General features: G+C 34.2%; 1 protein-coding gene across 5 annotated transcripts in view; it reads left to right on the top strand.

The window, feature by feature from the left end:
- The window catches only part of PATJ (PATJ, crumbs cell polarity complex component), a 289,564-nt gene that overhangs the window by 22,813 nt on the left and 240,328 nt on the right, over window positions 1-26,423 (top strand). For all 5 annotated transcript variants that reach the window (XM_015595195.2, XM_006919265.3, XM_015595198.2 and 2 more), the window contains exons 8-14: window positions 2,434-2,652; window positions 4,488-4,590; window positions 8,081-8,172; window positions 9,487-9,628; window positions 12,333-12,479; window positions 15,789-15,865; window positions 18,968-19,024. In XM_015595195.2, the coding sequence (XP_015450681.1) occupies window positions 2,434-2,652; window positions 4,488-4,590; window positions 8,081-8,172; window positions 9,487-9,628; window positions 12,333-12,479; window positions 15,789-15,865; window positions 18,968-19,024 (837 nt within the window). The remainder of the gene's footprint in view (window positions 1-2,433; window positions 2,653-4,487; window positions 4,591-8,080; window positions 8,173-9,486; window positions 9,629-12,332; window positions 12,480-15,788; window positions 15,866-18,967; window positions 19,025-26,423) is intronic.

Consider the following 26,423-nt stretch of genomic DNA (forward strand, 5'->3'; position numbering starts at 1 on the left):
AAGGTTACTATTTTCTGTCAATGATCTGTTGCCTTTTGATTAAAGACCAGTGATAGAAACAGCCTAGAATCAAAAGTAGTAATGATTTCATTTTTGAGTTGTGGAAGTATTTGGTGCTATTTTTTAGTTTTTGAAGAAACAAATTTGATTTATTTCCTTTGTGGCTCGGGCCTAAATTCCTTTAGGTTTTCAAATATTTTATGAATTGAAATCATCTACAATGGCCAACCAGAGAACTTAAAATGCAAAGTTTTATGTGTGTGTGTATTATTTTTTTAGCCAACAACTGCTAACTTGGATTAAAGTATTTTCTTTAAAAAACAAAACAAAACTGTGTACGTGATACTGTTAGTGCTTTCACTGTAATAGTGTGGTACCGACCCTGTTACATCAGCTGTTTTACTTTTTCTTCCATGCTATCTTTGCCTATGTGCATAATTTTTTTTTCTCTTTTGAAAGAATCTATGAGTTAATAAACTTTTATAATTGAATGATTAGCACACTATGTCCTTGGATCTTGGCATAGCTATTTATTGGTTATCACTGATTTATGTTTGCTGTTAAAGAACAAAAAAGACTCTCATGCCTTTTAGTTTCCTTGCATGGTAGACAGGTTGTGGAAGGAGAATGTTGATCAGAAATGCAGTGTTTGAGGCTGTTATACATTAACAAAGTAACTGTCATTTTGGTGTCTTTCCTATCAATCTGACTAATGATTGTTTTTACACTTATGAATTCCTTAGAACACCTGTTTTTCTGGAAGAAGAAAATGTTTGACTTTTCATGACAGATGCAAATTATCTACATCATTTTAAATTGAGTTGAGGTAAAATAGGAAAAAATAGTGCCTGAGAAGTGACTAAATATGTACTTCTGGTGAAATGCCCTTATTTCACCAAGCGAAGTATGAAAGCACTTATTTGACATATTCTTTATTCTTTGGTCAAGCCATAATTCTGTTCAAGGATGGTTCGATTCACAGAGGCAGTTTTACCTTTATTTTTCATCATGACCACTGACTTTCTTAAGTAGTCATTTTATTTCAAGTTTATTGTGTTGGTAACAATAGAATATCAAATTATTGGTGCTTAAACTAGAAATCCAGCAATCCTTTATAACTTTGTCCATAATAATTTCCTCCTTACACTCATTTCTTTTCTCTGAGTCTTTCCAAATGTTTCTGATTTGAACTGCATTTGTTTTTCTGTGTCTCTCCACTTCCAGTTGCTGCTAGCTCCTTCTACAGAGGTTACAACCTAGCACATAGCTTTCTAGTTATTATTTTGATCAAACGCTTTCCTTTCTTCATTCAGATTTCTGCAAAATTGGAGAAAAGGAAGGATGGGAATACTTTTTAGTATTAAGGGTTTTTTCTTTTTCCTTTTTTTCTTCTGAATACCATCTACAACTTATAGATGACGCATCCTGAAGCCAGGAATATGAAGCTTAAAACTGTGCTAGCCCAGAGGACTTTGCTGTAGTCTCAGGTAGTCCTCCTCTCTCAGTTGCAAAATATCTATTTTTTCATCTTCATTTTATTTATGCTTTTTGGCAGTTATTGGCAATTTCTCGGAGAATAAGAAAACAGTAAATTTACTATATACTAATGTTAGTCTGAAGATATTGAAGTATAAGACAAATGACCGATTGAGAATAGATCTTCAGTGGTACAACTCAGGTTGAACTTTGGTTCTGCCACTTATTAGCTTTGCGACCTTGGTCAAGTCAGTCAACCTTTTTAAATCTCAATTTTCTTATTTTAAAATTGTTCTTTGAATTAGATGACATATGAAAGGTGATTTGTAAAGTGCTCTGCAGATGTAATTTTTTGTAATCAGCTGCGTTTACATTTTGATATCTTTATTATAGTAAAGATAAGTAAAGAGAATTCAAACCCTGTTAACGCTCTCATCAATTTGAGTTCTCTCCCCTTTGCTTATTTTTTCTCTTCCAGCCACACTGACATCTTGCTGTTCCTCGAATGTGCCACTTAGCTTGTTGGTCTTCAGAGTTCCTAGCTTTATGCTGGAAGCTTCTGATCTGACCTCCTTTCTTTCTTGAGGCCCTGGCCTTTCTGATCTCTTCCTTGTGTAAGTGTCCATTAATATCCAGGCTATAGGCCATTAGGCAAGAAGTGATACCCTCAAGCAAATGTCTGTTTTAGAATTCTGGTTACTCTTCTCCTTTTGAACTCTCCTTGCATCTCAGTCCACCCCTCCTCTTTTTTTTTTTTTTTTTTTTTGATTTCACAAGGACTTCCTTGCCTCTGTTGCCAATTCAACCATTCATTAAAAATATATTTAATTCAGCATTTTTAGATCGCTTTTTTTTTTTGCCAGCCATTTTACCACAGCTCAGATTCTGATGAATTGTTATTAACTAGTGAAATCAGATTGTTGATTTCTCAGAACAATTTTTTCTCTTGGATTAAAGGATGGAAGACTCCATACAGGGGATCACATCTTGAAGATTGGTGGCACAAATGTGCAAGGAATGACCAGTGAGCAAGTTGCGCAGGTGCTGAGGAACTGTGGGAATTCAGTCAGGATGCTTGTTGCAAGAGATCCAACTGGTGAAATTTCTGTAACCCCTCCTACACCTACAGCCTTACCTGTTGCCCTGCCTGCTGAGCCCAACAGGAGCCCTAGTTCTGTGAGTATACAATTATTCTTTAATCTTAAATCAAATACTGGGTGTGATACACAGCAAGATTAGAAATGCCTTCAACTCATAGTGCCACATTGCTGTGAGTAGTGTCTCAGTGCTTACCAGTGAAGCAGCAGAAGAGCCCAACTTTGAACCATTAGACAAGTTTGATCTTCTTTGCTGTTTCTCAGGGTTAAGTCATTCAACCACTCTGAGCCTCAGCTACTCTTCTGTAAATTGGTGGATAATGATAATCCCTCTTTCTATTTCATTAGATTGGTGAGGAGACATCCAGATAGTGGAGTGGAAACTATAAAAACTGATTAATGTATGAAAGTTATCACTGTTAGGAGTAGATTAGCCAAAGGGAATAGACAATGATAATAATATTTATTATGATTAATAACAATCATTTTAGTTATATAATAATAATCATTATTAATTATTATCAAGCACCTGGATTTTCATGTCATATGCATTTCTCACAAGAATTCTGCAAGATAGGTCTTATCATCTATTGAACAGATGAGAAAACTGAAGTCCAAATAACTTGTTAAAGGTCACATAAAGAGTAGGTTGCAGAGCTGGGATATGAATTCGGATCTTTCTCATCTATTCCAAGCTTTTCAAACTATCTAACAGGCTTTGAATCAAGAGATAAGACAAAAGGAAAGAAATCCTTTTTAAAAGGAGGGACCAAGAGGAAGAAAAAAGGAAGAAGTGATTATGGGTGAGAAGGAGGTAGAGAGCCACCTTTCATCATCTGAGGGGTTATTAGGTGTCTTCTGCTTTTTTTCTCTGAGTAGAAGTTTTCTGTGTGAAATATTAGAATCATTTTTTTTTTTCTTCTCCAAACTAGTTGCAACCATTCTCCCCACCCCCTTACTCTAGTTATCTGGAGCCTTCTACTTTGTAGTGAGAGACCAGTGTCATATGTAATAAGCGAGAATTTGATGCAATCAATTGTTTACTTTCTATTAATGTTTTGAATTGAAAGCAAAATATTATGTTTTTCGATACCTTACTATTTTACAGAAATATTTTAAATTAGAAAACAAGTAATGAAAATAAGTTTTTGTTCATTATTTTTTGCTCACAATAGTTATTACAATAATTAGTCTTATAATATGTTTCTAATTTTTTTTTTTTTTTTTTACAATTAGTTATTTTGGATGGAAATTAATCCTGAGTTTTTACTAAGTGGCTATATTGGCTTTCTATTGTTGTGTAATAAATTACTACAAATTTAGGGCTTGAAACAATATCCTATGTTAGTTCACAGTTCTGTAGGTCAGAAATCTGGGTAGGCCTGGCTGGGCTCTCTGCTAGATTTTTACAAGGCCATAATCAAGATATTGGCCCGGCTGGGCTCATAATCTGGATACTCTGGACAATCCATTCATAAACTCAATCGAATTGTTGGCAGAATATAGTTCCTTGCAGTTGTAGGACTGAAGTCTCTCTGCTGGCTGTCAGCTAAGGAACATCTTTCAACTCCTTAAGCCCTACCCTGTCTCATATTTCTTCTCACATGACCCACTCCATCTTCAAACCACAAGTCCAGTCTTTATACTTCAAATCTTTTTCACTTGCCTTTCTCCCATCAGCAGGAGAAAAGTCCTTGCTTTTGAAGGGCACCTGATTAGATTAGGCTCACTTGGATAATCTCCCTTTTGCCAGGTAATGTGACATAAACACAACAATAGCACCAAGGATCAGAAAGTCATGGGGACCATCTTAAAATTCTGTCTTCCATAGGTGCTAAGAAATTGCTTGACAAAGCATGCACAAATTGATTATGTAGACAGAGTTATGTAACTAAAATTATTTTTCTCTTTTAGGACAGTTCTACCCTTTTTGAAACTTATGATGTTGAACTCATTAAAAAAGATGGACAGAGTCTTGGGATTAGAATTGTTGGCTATGTTGGAACTGCTCATACAGGTGAATGAATCATTTCTACTTTATATTTGGAAATAATCGTAAAAGATGTTAAGGTTTCTAGACAGTAAATTTAAATATCTGTTGATTTTAATTTAAACGTTGAACAATAAAACCATGAATCCATAATAGCAACTAGTACTTTTCAGTAATTTGAGAATCACAGTTTAACCCATTTCCCGTTTACCCTGAGATAACTCGTGGATAACAGTCCTAACCTTACCCCCAAAGTTTGCCACAAAATATCTCGCTTTTATTATTTTCACATCGCTCTAGTATACTGATAGTCTTTGGAAACAAATGACATCATTCTATTTATAGCATTCTGTTTTTAGTGGTGATATTTCCATTTATAGAATATAGTAATTCTCGATCGCTGAAAATGTCAAATCCTATTAAACATAGGATTCCTACGCATGATGTTAAATCAACGCTGGCAGTGAGGTTCATTTTTTTTTCCTATATGGGAAAAAGGTTAAAAAGGGTTCCCAGACCAAATTCCAAAAAGAAATTCTCAGAACCCAGCAAAATGTCAAAGAATTCAACTCAGTTCTGGCACTATCTACCCAAAGATAGAATCAGATTCTCAGGTAAAAGTCTCAGTCTCACAATACCGCCTCCACTTTAGACACCAGTTTCAAGCCCAGGGTGGTACCTGTACTTCTGGCTATAAATCAGACGTTCCCATGACACCCTCCTTGAGTTTGATTAATTTGCTAGAATGGCTCAGAGAACTCAGAAAAACCAATTTACTCACTAGATGACCAATTTCTTACAAAGGATATTAAAGGATACAAATCAAAAGCCAGATGAAGAGATATGTGGGGCGGGGCCCTGAATGAAGGAGCTTCTGTCTTCGTGGAGCTTGGGGCCCAGCATGGTGGCACCTGGAAGCATTCTGTTTCCTAAAAAAAGCAGGAAAGCTCTCCGAAAAAGGACCAGCAGAGCTATCCTTCTGGGGATTTATGGCGACTTAATTACATAGTCATGATTGATGAAGTCACTGGCCATTGGCAGTTGAACTCAATATCCAGCCCCTCCACCCTTTCAGTTTATGACTGAAAGTTCCAAACCTCTGATCACAGGGTTGGTTTCTCTGACAACCAGCCCTCATCCCTAGGTGCTTGCCAAAAGTCATCTCATTAAGATAACAAAAGGACGTCATCACTCTCAACACTTAGGAAATTCCAAGGGTTTTGGGAACTATGAGCCAGGAACTGTGGATGGAGACCAAACATAAGTCACAGTATTACACAATTTTATCTCAATAGTTTTATAGCTGGCTTGATAGTCATTAACGACAGAATTTAATTACCCAACAGTATATAATATTTGAATTGTATCTCTTCTTGTTTCTAAGATAGATATATTTTGAATAGTGTGACTGTTACATATTTTGACATTTTACATGTGATAAAGTAAAATGATTACTGCATGTATTTCATATTGTGAATGTCAAAAAAGTATTACTATTATGTGTAATTCCTGGAAAAAATAAGATAAAACAAATTAATTAGGATTACTTTCCTTTCATATAAGGGAAATATATTGTAAGAATAAATACATGGTCCAAGTATCTCTGAATAATAATACTCCTTCAACTCATACATGTAAAGGTTTGATACCTTTCTCTGTAAAAGTTGCTCCATTATTATAAGAAAATTATTAGAGTAGGGAAAATAAATCTTTTCACAGTATTTGCTAGTAACATGAAAATTTAGAATTATGACATGTTCTAGCTTTTTATAAAATAGTGAGATTAGAGAGTTAATTTTTAAAAAATTATTATTTTATATACTTACAGCAGGTGGAAAGATTAAAAGTGCTAATGTATTCAAAGTCCTGAATGAAATTCATGTCAGACCACCTCGTGCTATTTTAGCCTAATGAAATAACTGTTTTCAAACCTTTAGCTTTTTCTAAGTGCCACCTTTTTTAGGCTCAGAATTTAAATGAGTTTCAAAAGAGCTAAGTATGGATTGTATAATAATGTCACAAAAAACTATATTGAGTAGCTCTTAATAGGCTGTCTGGTTAATATGCGAAATCATGGCTGAGTTCCTAAACTTATGGCTCATGAACCTTTATTATATGAAGTTTTCAAGGTGTTCTTTAAACCTAACAGTATACATGCGGAGTAAAATGAAAGTCCAGAATTGATAGAAAATGAATAAAATTTAATGTTTATATTACTGAATAAAGAAAAGAATCATTTTACTTCTTTACCCTCAAAAGTGATTTTTAGGACTAGAGGTGGGTGGGCAGCGGTGAATCCAAAAACTAGATAGAACATTTTATTTTAGAAAACTCAATATGCTTTTTAACATGTAGTCTTTCAAAATGATTTTCACTTTATTTTATTCATTGGAACTTTTGAGCAGTTACTTTCTTAGTTCTGGAAGGGGTAGGAAAATGAATATAAGAAAAGTCTATGCAGGGAGACAAACATGTAAAGAACACTCAGTTGTTCAAGCATAAATGAAATATGTGTTTTAGCAGAGACGCAAGCACACTATCATGGCGGATGACAATTTGACAAGGAAATGGAAAATTTACAAAGAAAGAGTCATTTGTGCTAGGCATGGGGAAAGAGAAAGATTTTGATAGAAGGGGTGAGGTTGGCAGGAAGAAAATGAAATGAGAAAAGGGATAAAATCAAGAACATACCTGGTGTTTTGGTGGAATATCAAGAGTCTAGTGTGTCTGTAGTTTCATCTCGTTGGAAGGATGAAGTTAATAAAAAAAGGAAATAAAGACGTTTGAGGCAGATTATGGAGGTCCTTGAATGTGATTCTATGAAATTAGCATTTTATTATTTTTCTTCTTCAGACAATGTTTTAAGTTCATTTGATATTAAAAAATAAAAATGTAAAATCATCCAGAGCTATAGTTTTTCACTTTCCAATTTCCCTTCCAATCCTTGCCCATAGGCATGCATACTTTTTATACAGTTGTAATTTTTATATAGCCATTTTTCCTGTTTAAATGTTTTATTTTATAATATAAGGATTATTTCATGTTGCCAAGATTATTCTAGATTTTTAAGTCTATGTGTACTTCTCTTTTTTCTGTGTTTGGGGAAGCTAACATGAACAGGGAACTACATATAGTCAGGAAGACCTGTTAGGAGACTCTTGTAGTAATACTGGTGAAAAATGATGAAGGCTTATGCCAAGTCAACAGTGAGAAGGATGATAGACCAAGAGAAGAGAGTAAGACTTCACCTGAATTCCAACTTACATTGGATAACATTTCATTAAGGTTCTCTTACTGATTATTTTTCCAGAAATAGTCATCAGTCAGATCATTTCAGATTCGGGTCACATGATGGTGACAGTTTGAAATGATCCATCAATTTCTCTGCTTGTGTTCAAAATACTATTTATCAAGCCTCCAGTCAGCCCCTTTAGCTAATTAACCTCTTGATATGAATTTTGCAATCAAGGCCTAATTAGAGCTTTCTTCCTTTTTCCATATGTTTTGTGCACCTTAGGGGAAGCTTCAGGGATATATGTGAAAAGTGTGATACCTGGCAGCGCTGCATACAACAATGGCCAAATTCAAGTGAATGACAAAATAGTTGCTGTAAGTAACTGCCCTCTGTTTTAGAATTGAATCAAGTTGGAGAAAAAAGTTATCTTTATTATAATATGTGTGAGAGGGGAATGGCTTAAATAGTCCCATAAAATTTTAAAAGTTAAATTTGTTACTTTAGTGAAATCGCTTTAATTTGTACTCTTATGATCCTAAATTTGATTTTTTTAAATTTTTTTTTTTACTATCTTTGAGTAAAAGAATCACTAACCATATTGGCAGGAAAAATTAATATGTACCTATGTATATTTTTAATATACACACATATATATTTGAAAGGTACTCTAGCATTCTCCTAGAAAACACTTTTCAAGCACCTCTTTGTGTTCTTTCAATTCACCCATTTTTTATAAAATTAATAGGCCATTTACCAAATCTTTTTATTTCTTTGTGAAAGTAGTTTTTCTGCTAACAGTAATTTTGTGTACCTGCAAAATTGAGATATTTTATATATTTGAGAATATAATAATTACCTTTTATCAATTCAGATTGGTCTTTCTTCCATTTAGTAGAAAATTAAATTTAATAATATTTGAAGCATATATACATACACACATATATACACTCATTTAATTTAGTGATTTACGATAGAAACAGATTTTTGTTTGTATAATTTGAATCTTTGTCCTTCAAGTCTATATAAGGAAGCACCTTTCATGACTCTTGGCTTTTACATTACTAGGCTTTGCAGAGTTTGGAGATCTGTAACAGCTGTGGATGCTATAGGGAAAATACTTATGAGGAAAGCAGAAGTAATGGTTTGTCAGGCTTCAAGAAGATTGAAGGAAGAGGTCTTTTGGTCCTGATGGACTTCAGAAATATGGAATTGGGCTTGACCTAGATTAGTAAATACCTTTCTTGCACATACTTTTACAGAACACTAGAAAACCTGATGGAGAGAGATCAGTGTGTTTCTTCTGGAAAATATCAAATTGATGTAGTAGAGGAATGAAATATTACATGACCTCTTTAATTTCGATAATAATGACTTCTATTAATATATCTTGAGAGCTATGTCTAACAATTTACTGTATTTTATGGCACTTTGAATTTTGAATATCATCAGAATTAGACCCTCTGCCTCTCTCAGCCTGTAAGTTAAATGTGTGACTTAGGAGCATTTGCTTTCTAGTTTCTCAGGAAGTTTGTCAGCATGTTTTACTATTTATTTTGCATCCTTATTCAAATACTTTCATAGGTCTAATACAAATTATTTTTGGAATAAAATGAATTGCCTAATTTTATTCTGCCTTGCCAGAATTTAAAATAACAGCTAACTTGAAACCTCTGTTTAATTTGTTTCAGGTCAATGGTGTGAATATTCAGGGTTTTGCCAATCAGGATGTTGTTGAAGTATTACGAAATGCGGGGCAAGTGTTACATCTAACCCTTGTTCGAAGGAAGACATCCTCATCAGCTTCTGTACTTGAACAGCCTTCAGACAGAGGTAATGGATTCCACTGTCCTTCTCCCCATCATGTAGTCTGGATTTAGAAATATAGCTCTGGAAGGTGCTCTGAGTCTGGGAAGGAAAAATGGCCCACCATGTGGAATGCACTAATGGAGAAATGAATCAGCTCATTTATGTATTGAAGGAGTTTCCTTTGCCTATTGCAATGTGCCAGTCCAAATGTTAGAACATGAACCCTAAAACTCATTAAGCTCTGAGAGCTTCTCTAAATGGAGATGGAAATCATTTTCCCAAAAAGCTTCAAATTTTCATTTATTACTTATATTTGAATAATAAAGCTTTTTGACACCCTTTGTTCCCAAAGCTCTCATTTGTCTAATGCTTTGACATTTTTCAGGCTTCATGTTTCATTTTACTTCCCATGATATATTTTATAATTTATCCTTTTTTTTTTAAAACACCTACAGCACCTGGTATTCCTAGGTCTCATGAGATTTGATTCTAATGTCTCTTGATTTACCTTTTAAAATATAGTGAGAGAAAATATGGATTTCTATCAATAATATTTTTATTTGTAAAATAATATTTGCTATTTTGATTATAATAGTATAAATTTTCATTATGGAACAAAAACATAATTGTATGCATATCAGTTTTTAATTATCAACTTAGAAATGTGTAGATTAACAAAATTTGACAGTCATGGGGACACATTTAATTTAAAATGGATGACTAGTTGTATAACTAGTGAGTAAGAAATAATTCCATTAGAGTTTATCAGAAGGTGAATACATTTTTTTCCCTTCCTCTGAAGATATAATAAGCCTAGAAACGTTTGCTCTCAACCAATATTGATTTGTATTTAAATTGGAACTTTTTAAGTTTTATGTGATGGTGGAAATTTTGCTGCTGAAAGACAGATGCCTTGTCAACTCCATTATATATATGAAATTTAAAATTGCTTAAATAGTACAAATTGTACAACTGCTATGTTGACCTTAAAAGGTTTGCATAAATATTTATGTCAGCATAATGGTTTTAATAGCTCTGATAGAGTCCTTGGCTTCAGTCTGCTATATCAAATGAAGTATGTCATTTATGAATTAGCAATTGTTTACTGGGCATGCCTACATTTTAAATTTGTATTGGGATAAGTTTTGACTCTAAATCTGCACCTCTTCCTTCAAGGTTTGGGTGTCCTTCCTCCGTGTTTCACTAGCACTCTTTGAAGAGCACTCTACTGTAGCATTTATCACACGCCATTCTAATCAGTTGTTTAATGTGCAGCCACTATAATGCAGGGGAATGGTTATGCCTTTGCCCTCTGCCCCGGGTAACATCTTTGTGTACCTTCCACAAAGTCAGCATTTAAGTCTGTTTTACAGAAACAAATCGTACAAATTCCAGCTCTTACACAATACCTTCCTCTGCCATTCTAAATCTTACTTTATCTCCTCTAGACTCCTACTTTTTGTATACCTTATATACACTTATTTGTGTACCTATTCGTGTACTATCTGCAGCACACAATCACATCACTGGACTGCTTTGTATGATAAACCCTGATGTGTAACTCTTCTCTCCGTTGATACTAGGAGCTTCTGGTTGGCATTTCTTTTATTGGCACTAGGCTGTATGTTTAGTGAGTATCAATTCATTAATGATCTAAAAAATTCTATGTATTGTTTAAAATCTCATGTTAAGATCATAGGAAATTTTAACTGGTTATGCTTTTCAACCTTTTATATAAAAAGTTTCAAACATACAGGAATATCAAAAAATAATATACCTAATACATTTAGATTCAGCAGTTATCTTTTTGCCATATTAGCTTCATCTGTGTATGTTTTTTTCCTGAACAATTAGAGTCAGTAGTAGGTAGCGTGACACTTTAGCCTACATATTTCAGTCTGTAGCTTCTTAACATAAGGATATTTTCTTAAACATAACATTATCACACCAAAGAAAATTAATAGTTAATTCCCTAATATCAAATACCCAACATGTACTTCAGTTTTCCCAATTGTCCTTAAATGTCTTTTATAGAAGCTAGATCTAAAGCTTTAGTTAGATTCAGATTAAATATTTTTTATAAGGGTTTAAATATTTTTTGTAAGAATACTTTTTATAAGTAATGTGTAATTTAAAAAAAATAACCTAAAAGGACTCTTGTTCACTTTTTTTGTGTTGAAGAGATACATAGTGTTTTGAATGCTTGAGATTTAAAGCTTTGGATGTCCTGTTGCTTTACTTAGCTCAATTTAGCTAAGAGAGCTGTGCAACCAGAGGAATTCTCTCCAATTCCCTTCCAATTCATAAGGTTACCTACATAGGTTGTTTGTTATATTCATGATGATGTCTTTCCAGAACCTAGGAAAGCCAAGGGCAATGGGACCGGTTTACTCTTCATGTCTCGCTCTTTCCACCACAGCAGCAAGAGTGTTCTTTTTCTTTTCCAAGGCTATAATAAAAAAGCATCTACTCCTGCTTTGATGTTGACTTCACCTTGCTTTTCTCTTCCCACTGCCTAGGTCCTTACTCTTTTCAATACTACCAAAAAGTTTACTTTTTAAGGAATTGATTGGTTATTGTACATGGGATTTTAAACAAAGGAATCATATATGTAAGTCACCTGAGATGTTTGTAATGCAGTTATGAAACAGGAGAATAGAAGTGGAATAAGCTCACTTAAATACGGTCTTTAGCTGCTAGTGATTCAAGTTAGCAATTCTTATTTCAGGAACTGTTATAGAACCACCAAAAACACCAGCCCTCTTTCTAACTGGAGCAGTGGAAACAGAAACTAATTTGGATGGTGAAGATGAAGAAACTGAAGAAAAAATGGATAATCTAAAAAATGACAACATACAAGCCTTAGAAAAACTGGGTAGGCACAAAGCATTTGATTCAAAATAATTTGACTTTCTCATTGTTAACTGTTTTCTTTCTTTATAGTCAGTGTAACGTGAGGTTGCTTTAGAGGTGTTATGGAGATATAAAATAGGGTATTCTAAATATCAACATCCTAACACATCGCAATTTGGGGACCAAGCATATTGTTGTTTAATCTTTGTTTGATTATATTAATTTTGAATGCATTTTTATTAATGTTATAACTTTTTTGATCTTGTCAGCATTTTTAATTACTACATACTTTAGCTTGTATATTATTGATATAGCTATAGATATATAGCTATCTGCATACATGTAATACATATAACAGTATCTCCTTTTCACCATAAAAATTAATAATGCATTCATCCCCTTCCTCCCCCAGGAAGCAATCAAATTATTTTCTAGTAGGATTTACACAACCTTAGTAGGCTGGAAGGATTTTTTTTTTTTTTTAGTTTCAAGTATACAGTACATTGGTTAGACATTTATATAGTTTATAAAACTATCTCCCTGATTACCTTTTCTCTCCTCTGGCTCTCCATCTAGCCGTTACATTGCTGCTGACTGCATTCGCTATGTTGTGCACCCCATCCTCGTGAACCTCCCTAATGCATCCTTTTTTTTATGTTTTATCAAACTCCTGAGTAGCTATATATTTTTCTTTTTTAATGATATGCAACTTTGTTTTTTTACTTTGTATTTTGATACCTTGGCTACTATAGTATGTTCTATAAGCATATTAAGAGCCTCCCACAATATCCTGCACAGAACTGCTCAGGAAAGCCTCACCAGTTGAATGAAATGGAATACTTAATACCATTCACATGCAGAGAAATTTTGGTTTTGGCTTTGCCTTCATTCAGGAAAGAATGGCCTGAAGGAAGGAGTAACCCCTCATTCAGGTTAAAAAATTTCCTGTGATTTAGAAATTTACCTTTTTTTTTTTTTGACCCAAGTAGATTTCAGTTAGTCTTTGCTATATAATTCTGGGGAACCCAGATAGACTTTCCGTGAACTATCAGGTAAAAATCAAATGTTTTATCTTCTTTTTTTGGATCAACCTCACTACAGTTTTCTTCATGAATGTGTATAACTTCAACTTGAGAGTAAGACCAAAATATTCTAACAGCTATGAAGTTAGCTTTTATGTATATATGTATGTATGTATGTATGTGTATGTATGTATGTATATGTATTTTTGCTGTAGGGGCAAAAACATTTTTCCTTCTTCCCTTCCAGATTTTTTAGCTGGTCTGAGAATTAAATCGGCATAACAGATTAACAGGAGAAAAATTTCGTATGTGTGGAAGTCCCATAAAAATATGAGACCCAAGGACAAATTGAGCAATTGAGACTTATATGCCATTCTGAGCCAAAGAATGGGACTAGGGACCTGGGGCTTCACGAATGAGGAGAATACTTCTCAGGATCATAAGAAGGGCAGATGTTTGGTAATTAGAAATTTGCCCTGCCATGCAAATAGGTCTTTCAGATAAAAAATGTTGTCTTTGGTAATAGCTCTTCTGGGGCCAGGCCTCCTTTCTAAATTCTTCTAGGTAAGGGAGAGGCAAAACTTTTTTCTGAGTCTGTTGGGTCTTGATTACCTTCAGTTTAAAATAATCCATATGTCAAAGTGACATATTTTGGGACAGTATAGTCTGCTCCCCTTCACTTCCATTGGAATAATTGTTTCAGATCATCATACAGTTCATTTTTTTGATCATTTTGTGTAGCCCAGGATTTATTGAGCTGCTGAAAATAAATTAATCTCTTTCCTCTAGTACTTAGGCCTTTGAGCTGTGCTTTAAATCTCATGACAACTTTCATTGTATAACTGAAAGGTAAAATATAGTCAAAAGAATCGAAGGTAAAATGTCGAAATTATTTTATACATGCGTATGAAATATCTTTAAATACCATGTTTTTAAGCTTACAGTTCAACCAGTTTATTGCAAATTTTGTTCAAATTAACTTACCAGATAAAAAACTGCTCTCTGGAAGAAATTTAACAGGCAAGATGGTAGACCTGTTACTGCAGTTTCTTGTGGAAACGTTAACAGGAGTAGGCACAAAGGTGCCCACCTGAATGATATTTTGGTTTTAATAGGACCTTTCATTAGTTATTCCTGAAATGTTATCTAGCATATAATTATTTCATGGATATTCTTTTGTATATCTAGTAATTTAAACTTTTTGGTGTTCATTAGTCTCTGATTTCTGAGTTTAGCATGTTTTACTTCATTATTATGTAATTAGGTTTTATGTATTAAATTATAATGTATTAAGTTGTTATGTTATGTAACTAAGCATTATATGCATTCAAGATGAGCTGTCTGTGCTGAAGACTAAAAGCTGATACTGCAAGTTGTGTTTGATTTGAGACAGATGGTGATGTCAGTTGTGATAGGTGTTCTGTGACTTGTTCGATTTTTTAACAAAATTGGGAGTTTTTCTTCTACTTAAAGGAAAAAGTTAGAGATTTGATTATTTTCTGCTATGACTATAGATATAAATTGAAATTATAGTCTTAGTACTTTCACTTTTGCCTATTAGGCATTATTAAGACTACACACTGTGTACTAAGCTTCTGGCTAAGATTATATGGAGGACAGGCAGGACACTTAAAATCTGTCTTAGCTCTTTAAAATTATCTTGCCTATGCAAAAAAGGCGATATTGCTGTCAAGTAGAAAAATCTTAAGTATATAATAACAAAGTAGCCACAAAAGACCAAAGTAAAACCAAAGTCTCTGTTTTATTAAAGCTCATCCACCCACTGGTTGAATTAAACCAGACATGCTTGCCTTTATGTCCACCAAAGAGAAAAGTCTGAATGGACTGCATTGATATATGCCTAGTTGATAGTAAAGATAGCTTGATAAGTTCTTACTTTTCCCATGGGTGAGTGGAGGTACCACTTTGAAGTGATTAACATTTAAATTAAATCCTTGTTTATTCTAACATATTACAAAGCTAAGCCAGATGCATTTTACTTGTAAACTACAGGATGTTTATATATAAACCGTATATAATTCAAATTTCATTTAAAACTCATCATTCCTCTTCCCTTTTCAATATTCCTTAGTACCAAAGGCCCTTTCATAATATGGTAACAGCCAGCCTTTACATTTTACATTAGCCTTAGAAGTCACCTGTGATTTACTTTACCTAGTAGACTTAAGTTAATGCATTTTCCTTTTCATTTATTTCCCTTTTACTTGCTGAAACTGCTGTTTTTGAACAATTTAATAGTTAAGTGTATTTGGCTCACAGTAGCTTTGACTTTTTCTTTTTAAATCCAGAAAGAGCCACAGACTCTCCAGAAAATGAGCTGAAATCCAGATGGGAAAAGCTATTGGGTCCTGATTATGAAGTAATGGTATGTTAAAATCTTCAAATAAAAAACACTCATGTCTCATTTCATGTCAAGCCCTTAACACTACAATTTAAAGGAATGGGAGAATTAAAGAGTAGCCAGCCTGCCTTTATTTTTCCCTCCTGCCTTTCTTTCCTGTTAAATCAATCAATTGATTTTTTTTAAAGCATTTAAACTATAAGAACAATTAAGGACTGAACACAAGTTTTAGTTACAATTAGCAGACAGTTCACGTTGAAACTATTTAAGTCAACAACAGGCAGAAAAATGTTGGGAGAAAGAGGGCTTGCCTTTAAATTTATAACCTGTATCAGCTGCTTAAAATTGCTGGCATTTTTACGATTGCTTTTATGATCTGTTTGTTTTATTGTACACTGAAAAGGCTGTGGATATTAGTTCTATGTTTCACAAAGAATCTTACAGTTTTATGAGAAAAATGAAAGAATGATTATCAAATGTATTTGGGAGAACAGGAAGTAATTTAGGTTAGGTATAAGTTTATAGTGCTAGTGGTCCATTAGACTGCCTTTCACCTGTTATTAGATTCATTGAGTAGGGGATTGATTACATTTCCCCATATGAATCCACATGAAAGCAGAAAACTGTACTTAGAAAATCCTCTACAGTGTTCACTAAATGCTTTAGTAATAAAATATTCTATTAAATTTCTATTGTCATTCACGGTTTCTTACATATGTTTGTCATTAGTACTTGTTAGCTGGTTGCATATTTTTTTCTCTTCTTGGTTCAGAATGTATAGCCACTATCTATTGTCCAGAATTTTCCAGTGTCATTAAGATGCGTCAAAAGTTTACTTTCTCTTGCTAATTTTTTACCTAGATGTCAGCTTTTGTGAACTATTGCTTCTTTACTTCATAGATTTTGAATGCTGTTTTTGTCATTAGGCTATCACCTAGCAAATGACTTATTCTATTACCTTTAATGGTTTGATATTCAAAGTGATTTGGTGTATCAATATTTATAAATGGCCAGTTTTGTGATGGGCTATTTTTTTGTTAAAATTTTATCCTCCATATAACTACCTTTCCAAATTTCATTGATCACATGTAGAAGTAATAACAGAGGGGCTAGAAAGAGGGGACAGAATTAGAAGTTGGAAATTGGAAGTGACAGCTTATTCATTAAGAGTTGTAACTTGTTGTTCTGAGGGATGAGAAGCAGAAAAGAGAAGCCAGGCAAGGTGAGTGCACTCCAAAGTTTCTTATTTATTTTCTTCCAGAGTCTACTTATCTGAAGTGCAGTACTTTTAAAAGCTTTAGTTGGATCACTGTTCAACTTATCTCCTCCAGATGTGTCATATTTTATTAACAAACAGATGCAAATGATCAATATTTTGCTTGCAAGCCATTCACTTCTGTGGATATCCACTATTGTAACACAATAGTTTTAGGCCAGGATTAAAAAGCTTAAGTATTCCATGAGCTTCCCACCAGTCCAGACCTTTCTGTTTGTCTCTGTGCCAACTATTGCTCCTAGGGAAATGGTTTGAGCTTGCTATGGAAAGTCACACTCTTCAGTTTTTCTATACTTGTCTGACTTTAATGACCTTGTAAACTTTGTTTTAAGGACTAAATTTAAAAGTAAAAATAACCCCCACAGTTAACATCATACTCAATGGGGAAAAGCTAAAAGTATTTTCCTTAAGATCAGGAACAAGACAAGATATCCACTATCACCACTTTTATTCAACATAGTATTGGAAGTCCTAGCCACAGCAATTATACAAGAAAAAGAAAAGGCATCTAAATTGAAAAGGAAGAAGTAAAGTTGTCATTATTTGCAGATGACATGATACTATATGTAGAGAACCCTAAAGTTGCCATCAAAAAACTGTTAAAACTGATAACGTGAATTCAGTAAAGTAGCAAGATGAAAATTAATATTCAGAAATCAGTTGCATTCTTATACACCAATAATGAACTATCAAAAAGAGAAATTAAGAAATTAAGAAAATAATTCCATTTACAATTGCATCAAAAAACAAAAACAAAAAAAACCCACCTAGGGATAAATTTAACCAAGAAGGTAAAAGATCTTTAGTCAGAAAAGTATGTCACTGTAGAAATTGAAGATACAAATAAATGGAAGCATATATTATGCTCATGGTTAGAAAGAATTAACATTGTTAAAATGTTCATTACCCAAAGAAACCTATAGATTCAATGCAATGCTATCAAAATACCAATGACATTTTTCATAGAACTAGAACAAATAATCCTAAAATTTATATGGAACCATAAAAGACCCTGAATAGCCATGGCAATCTTGAGAAAGAAGAATAGAGTCAGAGGTATCATTCCACTTGATACAAAACTATACTGCAAGGCTGTAGTAATCAAAATAGCATGGTACTGGCATAAAAACAGCCATATAGATCAATGGAACAGCAATGAACCCATGCCTATGTGGTCATTTAATCTATGACAAATACCATATGATTTCATTTACATGTAGAATCTAAAGAACAAAATAAATGAAAAGCCAAAGAAATAGACTCATAGAGAACAAACTGGTGATTGCCAGATGGGAGGGGTATTGAGAGGCTGCATGAAAAAGGTGAAGGGATTAAGAAGTACAAGTTGGTAGTTATAAAATAGTCATGGGGATGTGAAATAAAGCATAGAAAATATAGCTGATAATATTGTAATAACTATGTATAGTGCCAGGTGGGTGCTAGACTTATTGGGCTGATCACTTCTTAAATTATATAAATGTCTAATTACGACCATACCCGTGGTTTTGTCAAAAGAATAAAATGTTTATGAATTCATTATAATAGAAGATTATATTAAAATTTTAGGGATTATGGATTTTTAAAATTATATATATATTTGCCTATCACTTTCTGGTTCAATTTTTGAATAATTTAAGGAAAAAGATTGCTGTGGAAAGTAGTAACAAAAAAGCAAATATTCTGAAATTTTACATTGTTTTGCTTATGAAGTTAAAAAATATAGAAAGAAATTAGAATGCAGGTCAGATGTCAGTGCAACATATAGGTTTTACAGATTATTTTCAGGAAACCTAGGAAGAAATAAAGTTATTTTTTAAAAATATTAAAAATATTTTTTCTTGTAAATTTAGGTTGCTACTTTGGACACACAGATTGCAGATGATGCTGAGTTACAGAAATATTCAAAGGTAAGCATTGTTTTAAAAGGTATTACCAGTTTTTTTTTGTTTTTGGAAGAACTTAGTCTTTAAGTTCTTGTTGAAGAAACTAAATTAGTGCTGTAACCTAAAGTTTCCAGAATTTAGTCTTAGCTGTTTTCTGGAAATGTGGTGAGGTCTCACTTATGAAAGGTGATGGTTAGATGTGCCTGGGAAGAATGTGGCATCGCTTGTACTACTTCCTAGAAGCCAAAACTCAGGTTTGAATGTTTGCCCACCTTAAAGGTAGTACACAAGAGTAACACTGTGTAAAGTGTGTGTTAGCTTTTCAGATATTATAAGAAGACCTTTTAAAATGTTTCCTAAAAATCAAGACCACAAATATGGACTTTAAAAATTCTTCAAGTCCAGATGTTTAAAGACAGAAAAGTGGTTTATTTTCTGAGTATAGGGAATGTTTTTTCTTTAATTTAAAAAGTTTTATATCGAAAGCTTTATTTCTAATGGCAAAATGCTGGAAGGTAACTTTTATGGTTTTCCCCAACATTTTTAGTGTCCTCTCACTACAAATTAATTTTATGGTTCCTATTCTGGATAATCAAAAGCCAGGTTAACGGAAATGTAGAGAAGACTTCTAGGTGGCTTTCTCAACAAATGATGAGAAAGGTAAGGTTTTCTTGTCAGAATAGTTTCAAAAATGATACAATATTTCCACATGGGGTATATGAGCTGAGCCCAACTTAAACTCTTCTGTCACATGTGTGTGTTATGAGCTGTTGAGTCAGCTCTTGGAGACTCTATGAATGAGTAATGTCCACAATGTCCTATCTTCAGCACCCTCGCTCAGTTCCTGTACATCCTGCCTGTGGCTTCTTTTATGGAGTCATTCCATTTCATGTTTGTTCTTCTTCTTTTCCTGCTGCTTCTGTTTTTCCTAGCGTTATTGTCTTTACCAAAGACGCCAGCCTTCTCATAATGTCCTCGGAGCATGACAACTTCAGTTATGTCATTTTTGCCTCAAGCGATGTTTCAGGTTTAATTTGTTCTAGGACCCACTTGTTCATCTTTCTGGTGGTCCAGGGTATTTATATAAATCAATATTTTTCCTATCAGTCTTCTTCACTGTTCAACTTTCATGTCAATACATAGTAATTGAGAATACAAGGGTATGGATAATCTTAGCCTTGGTCTCTAACGACACATCTCCGCTCTTGGTGATCTTTCTTAATTCTTCCAATGTTGCCCTTCCAAGTCTCAGCCTTCTATTGATTTCTCGGCTACAGTCTCCATTTAATTGATGACTGAACCAAGATAAACATAATCTTTAACAATTTCAATGTCTTCACTGTTTATGTGAAAGTTGTGTATTTCTTCTGTAGTCATGATTTTTGGCTTCTAAATGTTCAAATGCAGTCCTGCTTTGGCACTTTTTTCTTTTGCTTTCATTTGAAGTCATTTCAATCATTACTACTTTATGCCAGTAAGACGGCATCATCTGCATATCTTAAGTTATTAAATTTCTTTAAACAATTTTCCTTTTTCCTTCCTGAGTCTTGCCCAGTTTTTCATATAGTATGTTCTGCATATGGATTAAACTAATAAATAGGGAGACGAAATGCACCCTCGTCAGACATGTTTGCCTATATGGAACCGTTCTGTCTCTTCATATTGTGTTCTGACGGTGCCTTCCTGCCACTCTCGGTTACACTTCAGGTCAGTCGATTGCTGACGCACACCCATTTCTTTCAGAGCAACCTGTAGCCCTTCATGATCCATGCTGTTGAAGAAAGGCTTCACCGTACCCAGCAAACGCTTGCTATTAGGTCTCGAGTACCTCTCCCTTTTCTGAATCCAGCATGACCATCTGGCATTTCTTGCTCCACATAAGGTGGAAGTCTTTGTTGCCTCACCTTGAGCATCGCGGTACTTGCATGGGAAATCTGCAGTTACTACACTCCTTGGCATCTCCTTTCTTGAGGATTGGGATGTATAGTGTACATTTCCAGGCTGTAGGCCATTGTTTTATTTTCCATATTTGTTGACATAGTCTTGTTAGGATTATGACAGATTCAGTCTCTGCAGCTTGAAATAATTCTGTTGGTATCTCATCTACCCTTTGTGATTTCTTTCTTTCATTATTTATTTATTTCATGCTCTCACATGCAGTATTCAAAATGAGTTTTCTGTATCGCATGTGGGTTTTATAAAAAGCGATTTCTTTAGATCTACCATTTCCTTCTTTGAGTATTTGTGATGAATATTTCTCTTCCATAATTTTATATATGCTATTATTTTATAGGTTTGAATTTTTTTTATTTTTCCTAAGCAGAAGTTGCTTTAATCAAGGCGCGAAGTCCTCAATCAGGTGGACCTCACTCAACCTTTGGTGGTGGGCTCTCAGCCTATCCCCGCCACATGCCCTGAGGCCCCTCAGGAAGGAGGGAGCAGCTGAACAGCAAATATTGGAGAGGTCAGGAAAATGGGGGAACTATTTGACATGGGGGAGACTATTTCTTTCCTTCTGAGCTAACCTGCATTTTGAGTCACTTCCTTCTTGTGCCTCTGTGGGCCAGCTGACCAAGTTTTCTTCAGATGGGCAATATGAAAGCAACATGGCACATCTTTTAGTTAGTTTTAAATTATTTACAGAATCAGCTTTTTATTAGATTAGAGTTGTCATTAATTGATAATTCCATCTAAATATATTGAGAGGGATTTAATTCAAAACAAGAGTAAGAAATATAAATACCTCACCACATTTTGGTTATTGTTAATAACTGCAGTATAGTTTACTCATTATATTGACTGGAACCAAACTGCCTGAGTTCAAATTCTGCTTATCCACCCACTAACTTGTAAAATTATCTAAACTCTATGTCTCAGTTTTGTTGTTTGTAAAAGGGAGATAGTAATAAATTAGAAACCACCTCATGCGTGCTATGGAAATTAAATAGAATGTGCTTAGAATAGTTGCAAGCACATAGTAGGCTGTTATTAATTATTCATGTAAATTAATGATGTTTTTTTCTAAAATTGTACTTTATACTAAACTCTTAGATATTGGGTGCCTTCTATTTACCTGTTTTCTAGTTTACTAAATTTCATATTCTGATTCTGCTGCTAAAGCCCATTATTGAGTGCTTAATTTTAGTAATTGTAGTTTTCTATTCTAAAATTTCTGTTTTATTCCTTTTTAGATTATAATCTTTTTAGGAGAGTTCTCAATTTAAAAAATTTTGTATTTGCCATCTTTTTCTCTATTTCTTGAACATATTAATCATAGTTTATAGGGACTTTATAAATAATTCCATTATATGGATCAACTTTAGATGTGTTTCTATAGTTCGATATTTTCTCTCGTTCTGGTTATTTGGTTATATCTCTCATCATATCGTAATTTGAATGAATGCTAGACATTGTGTATGCCAACTGCAAAAGGCTTTGGATGATGTTATCTCTCCAATAAGGAGATAGAATGTGTGCATGCGTGTATGTGTTAGGCGGGGCAGGGTTGGGGCTGGGAGTGGTGATCATTTCTGAGACAAGGCAGAGGTTCAGTCCTGGTAAGGTTCTGATGTCCTCTGTTTGCCTTTGCTGTTAACTTATAGCCTTCCAAGTGTTCCACATGAGTCCCTCTTCCTGGTGAGACCTGAACTCCATTTCTATCTCCTCAGTATTTGGGGGCTGCTGAAATCTTTGCTTTGTCCTTCAGAGGTTTCCTGCTTAGCTTTTTAGCCTCCCTCCCAATATAGCTTTAGAAGTCAAGAGAAGTCCTTGGGGGAGAATATGCCTTACTTAGCTCAGGCTCAGTTCATTGAATTTTAATTGTCCATCCTTCCATGTTCAGAGCTGTAAGGCCTTGTATCATCATATTCTATAATAAGTAAAAAGATAATAACCACACTTTGTATGCATCTTAATGTCATTGTCTTTTTCCAGGCAGAAGATATTCTCTCCCACCTTTATTCCCTAGTTTCTTGCCACCAATCTTACTAATTTTATATTTCCAGATCAATTTCTATTCTATGATATACATATATATGTATGTGTATTTCATACTCAGTAATTGTAGTGTAAAGATGTGGAAAGGCTTTGAGTTGAACAGACTTTCAGAACCACCTTATAGAAACTCAGCTTATTCAGCTATTCATTCATTCATTATTTATTTATTCATTCATTCACTCATCAAATATTTTTAATGTCTACTCTGTGCTAGGTCCTCTACTAGGTGCTGGGGTTAGAGAAGAGAATAAAGCAGAAAAAAATCTCTGCCTTTTAGAACTTATATTTTAGTGGGCAGAGATAGAAAATAAGTAAGTTATATAGTATTGGTAATATGTGCCATGCACAATATCAAGGCAGGGAAGATGGATAAGGATTTCAGGAGAGTGTGAGTTTGCATTTTTAGATAGATTGACCAGGAAAGATCTCATACAGAAGATGACATGTGGGGAAACACTTTAGGAGGTGAAATAGCAGCCTGATTTTTCTTCTACATTATATGAACAATTATTATACCTATGTCATAGATGATTAAATATATATATTTACTATATGCTTTAATTAATACAGCTCAGTGCCAATATGTAAGAATTGTTCAATAGATGGTAGTTTTGTTTCCCAGTTGTATGCTTCGTATACTTTTAGTTTCTAACCTTTTAAAGGCACCTTTTTAAAGGCTATTTTTACAAGCTATTGTGAAACGTTAAATGATTTAATTGAAATTTTGTCGTGACAAAAAATTTTTTTTCTTTGCGGTGGAAGAAAAAGACTAACCCATAATTGCACTATTCTCTTTTCATATTTAGTAGTTGCCTGTATATATTTACATATTTGTAGACGGTATACTATACCATCTTTTTGTGTAATATATGTATGAGAGAAGGGATGTATAATTTTTCCGCATAACATTATCATACATATTTACTTTTTTACATTGATTTCTCAGTTATAAATGTCCATAGATTATTTCTTTATTTTAATGAATTAAAATTTTTAAAAAATCCCCTTAAAATTGGAAATTTAGTTAATTCATTTGCTTCTCATTTACCCCTACAATATGTAAAGGGGACTAGTCTATTAAAACCCATTTCACAGATGAGAATAGTAAAGTTTGTCTCAAATTACACAGCTAGATAGTAGCAGAGGCAGGCTGCAGCTTAGAGTGCATTTATTCATTTCTGAAATAGTTACCGAACTGCTTCTTTATGCCACACACTGCTACCAACTGGGAGAAACAAAATGGAAAAGGTGCTCTTATAGAACTTAGGTTCTAGGCTTGGTTAGGGGTATGATAATAAACAAATGAAAAATAAGTTGATAAGATAGTTGTAGGTTGTAAGAAGTGATGCAAAGGAACAAACAGAATGACGAATGCATCACTGGGGAGCCACTTTAGAGAGAGAGCCAGGGAGAGCCTTTCTGATCTCAGGCTTGAAGGATAAGAATGTGGCGAGTTGGGAAACAGGTGAGCAGCAGGTACAGCAGCCCCATAGGTGGAAAAGGCTAGTATGTGGGAGGAATGGAAGTCGTTTGTTTTAGAGTGTCTGAGACAAACTAAGTGAAGAGTAGAATGTTGCTAAATAAGGGAGGCCAGGTGATATACAGGGCCTGGAAGTCCGTGGTGGAAAGCCTGGGCTTTATTTCAGTGCCAAGAAACACTGGAAGGATTTCAGCAGGGTAGTATCATGATCTGTGATCAAAGCTGTAGGTTTTTCTTCTGTGCTATCAGCTTTCTGATAAGGAAAATCATGTTTTGTGGCTATCACTGGTGTTCCTAAGGGTCTAGTTGTCTTTAGATGGTCACTCTGGTCACCACTTCATAGCCACCACTCTTGAAGGGATTATGATTCAAGAAGCACCTTCATATAGTATGGGCCAGTGTTAATAGATAAGGTTTCTCTTGAGGTGGATGGAATTGTAGGCGGGGGGTGGGGGGTGCGAAGGGAGGTGAAAGCAATTTACAGTTGCTTGAGCATTAGCCTGCACTGTTTCTAGGAAGCTGTTAATCATGACACAAGAATAGTTTCCCGCATCTGGAGAGACTTGCACTTTTAGGGATGGCTTTCTTGGCAAGTGTTAAGATAACCACAGTACTGTGAGGGGAGAAGCATTAAGCTCATTCCAGTGACCTTTCTGCTGGCCATCAATTGTGATATGGAGTGAGCATTAGTAAAATCCCTGGCGTGGGAAACAAAAATACCAGATTCCGTTCTCTGGTTTTGACAAGACAGACTGACAAATGTATTTCTTTATTTTTCACAGTTACCCTATTGGTGAGCAACTATTTCTTCTTTTCTATTTCTAATGTTTGGAAACTGAGTGTTAGGCATGTAAAGTGACTTCCCTAAGATCATATACAACTAGTAAATGGCAAAATCAGAAAACAAATCAAGAGTTATCTATCCTCTAAGTCTATTCCATTTTTTCCTTTTTCTTTTGAATAGATAATATATGAACAAGACATAAAATTTAAAAGTTACAGAAGTATACACTGCAAAAAATAAGTTTCCCTCTCATTTCAGTCCCCTTGTTCTCTTTCTCAGAGGCAACTAACCACTGTTACCAATTCTCAAGCACGTAATTGTATACTTTGCTGATCTCTTTTTAAGTGCGGAACACAAGACACAGAATCAAACTATAGAAACAGTGGTTATTGACTAGGGGTGGTGGCCAATCAGAAACATCAGAGGGTCTTTTACAAAATACACATGCCCTATTTTATTCCTCCTTACCAATATTCAGATGATGTAGGTTTGGGGTGAGATCCTTAAAGGAAATTGTGATCCTTTTCTTGCCTCACTCCATTGAGAATTATTGTTCAGGTATGGCTAAAATGCCTTATGTGTATTCAAGGAAGGAAGTAACACTTCAAGACAGATGAAGGAGGCTTATTTGGGAGGATGTCATTTGAAGTATACTCTGAAAAATGGTTTTGGAAAAATAAGAGCAGTGGATATTCCAGGTGGAGGAAATACCATGAGCAAATACGGAGAAAGACTCATAAGCTCAAAGTGTTAGATCAGATGTCAAAAGCTCAACTATCACATGGGCCAGACAAGTAACATAAATGATATCTAAAATGATAAGTGGTGTTAGGTAACTGAAGAGAACCTTCAACATATTTCTGTACAAACAAAGCACATAGTGTGTATTTTTTGAACATTCAGAATTAAAATTTTAGATAAGTGAGAAAAACTAATATAAATCAAACCCTAATGGATTGATTGTCTTATGTAACCACTGAGTGAACACACCTAACTTTGGAGGCTGTTATGCTGTGTTTTACCCTGAGTTTAAAAGTTGTAGCCTCATTCTTGGAAAGTTTGATTCTTATTTTTGGTAAATTTAGTAATTCTTTCCCCCTAATCTTTAAACATAAGTGGCTATTTAATATCTTCTGTGTGTGTGAGAGAGAGGGGGGTGGGGA

This window comes from Pteropus alecto, unplaced genomic scaffold (assembly GCF_000325575.1).
Source record: "Pteropus alecto unplaced genomic scaffold, ASM32557v1 scaffold25, whole genome shotgun sequence".
In the NCBI taxonomy this organism is placed as follows: domain Eukaryota; kingdom Metazoa; phylum Chordata; class Mammalia; order Chiroptera; family Pteropodidae; genus Pteropus; species Pteropus alecto.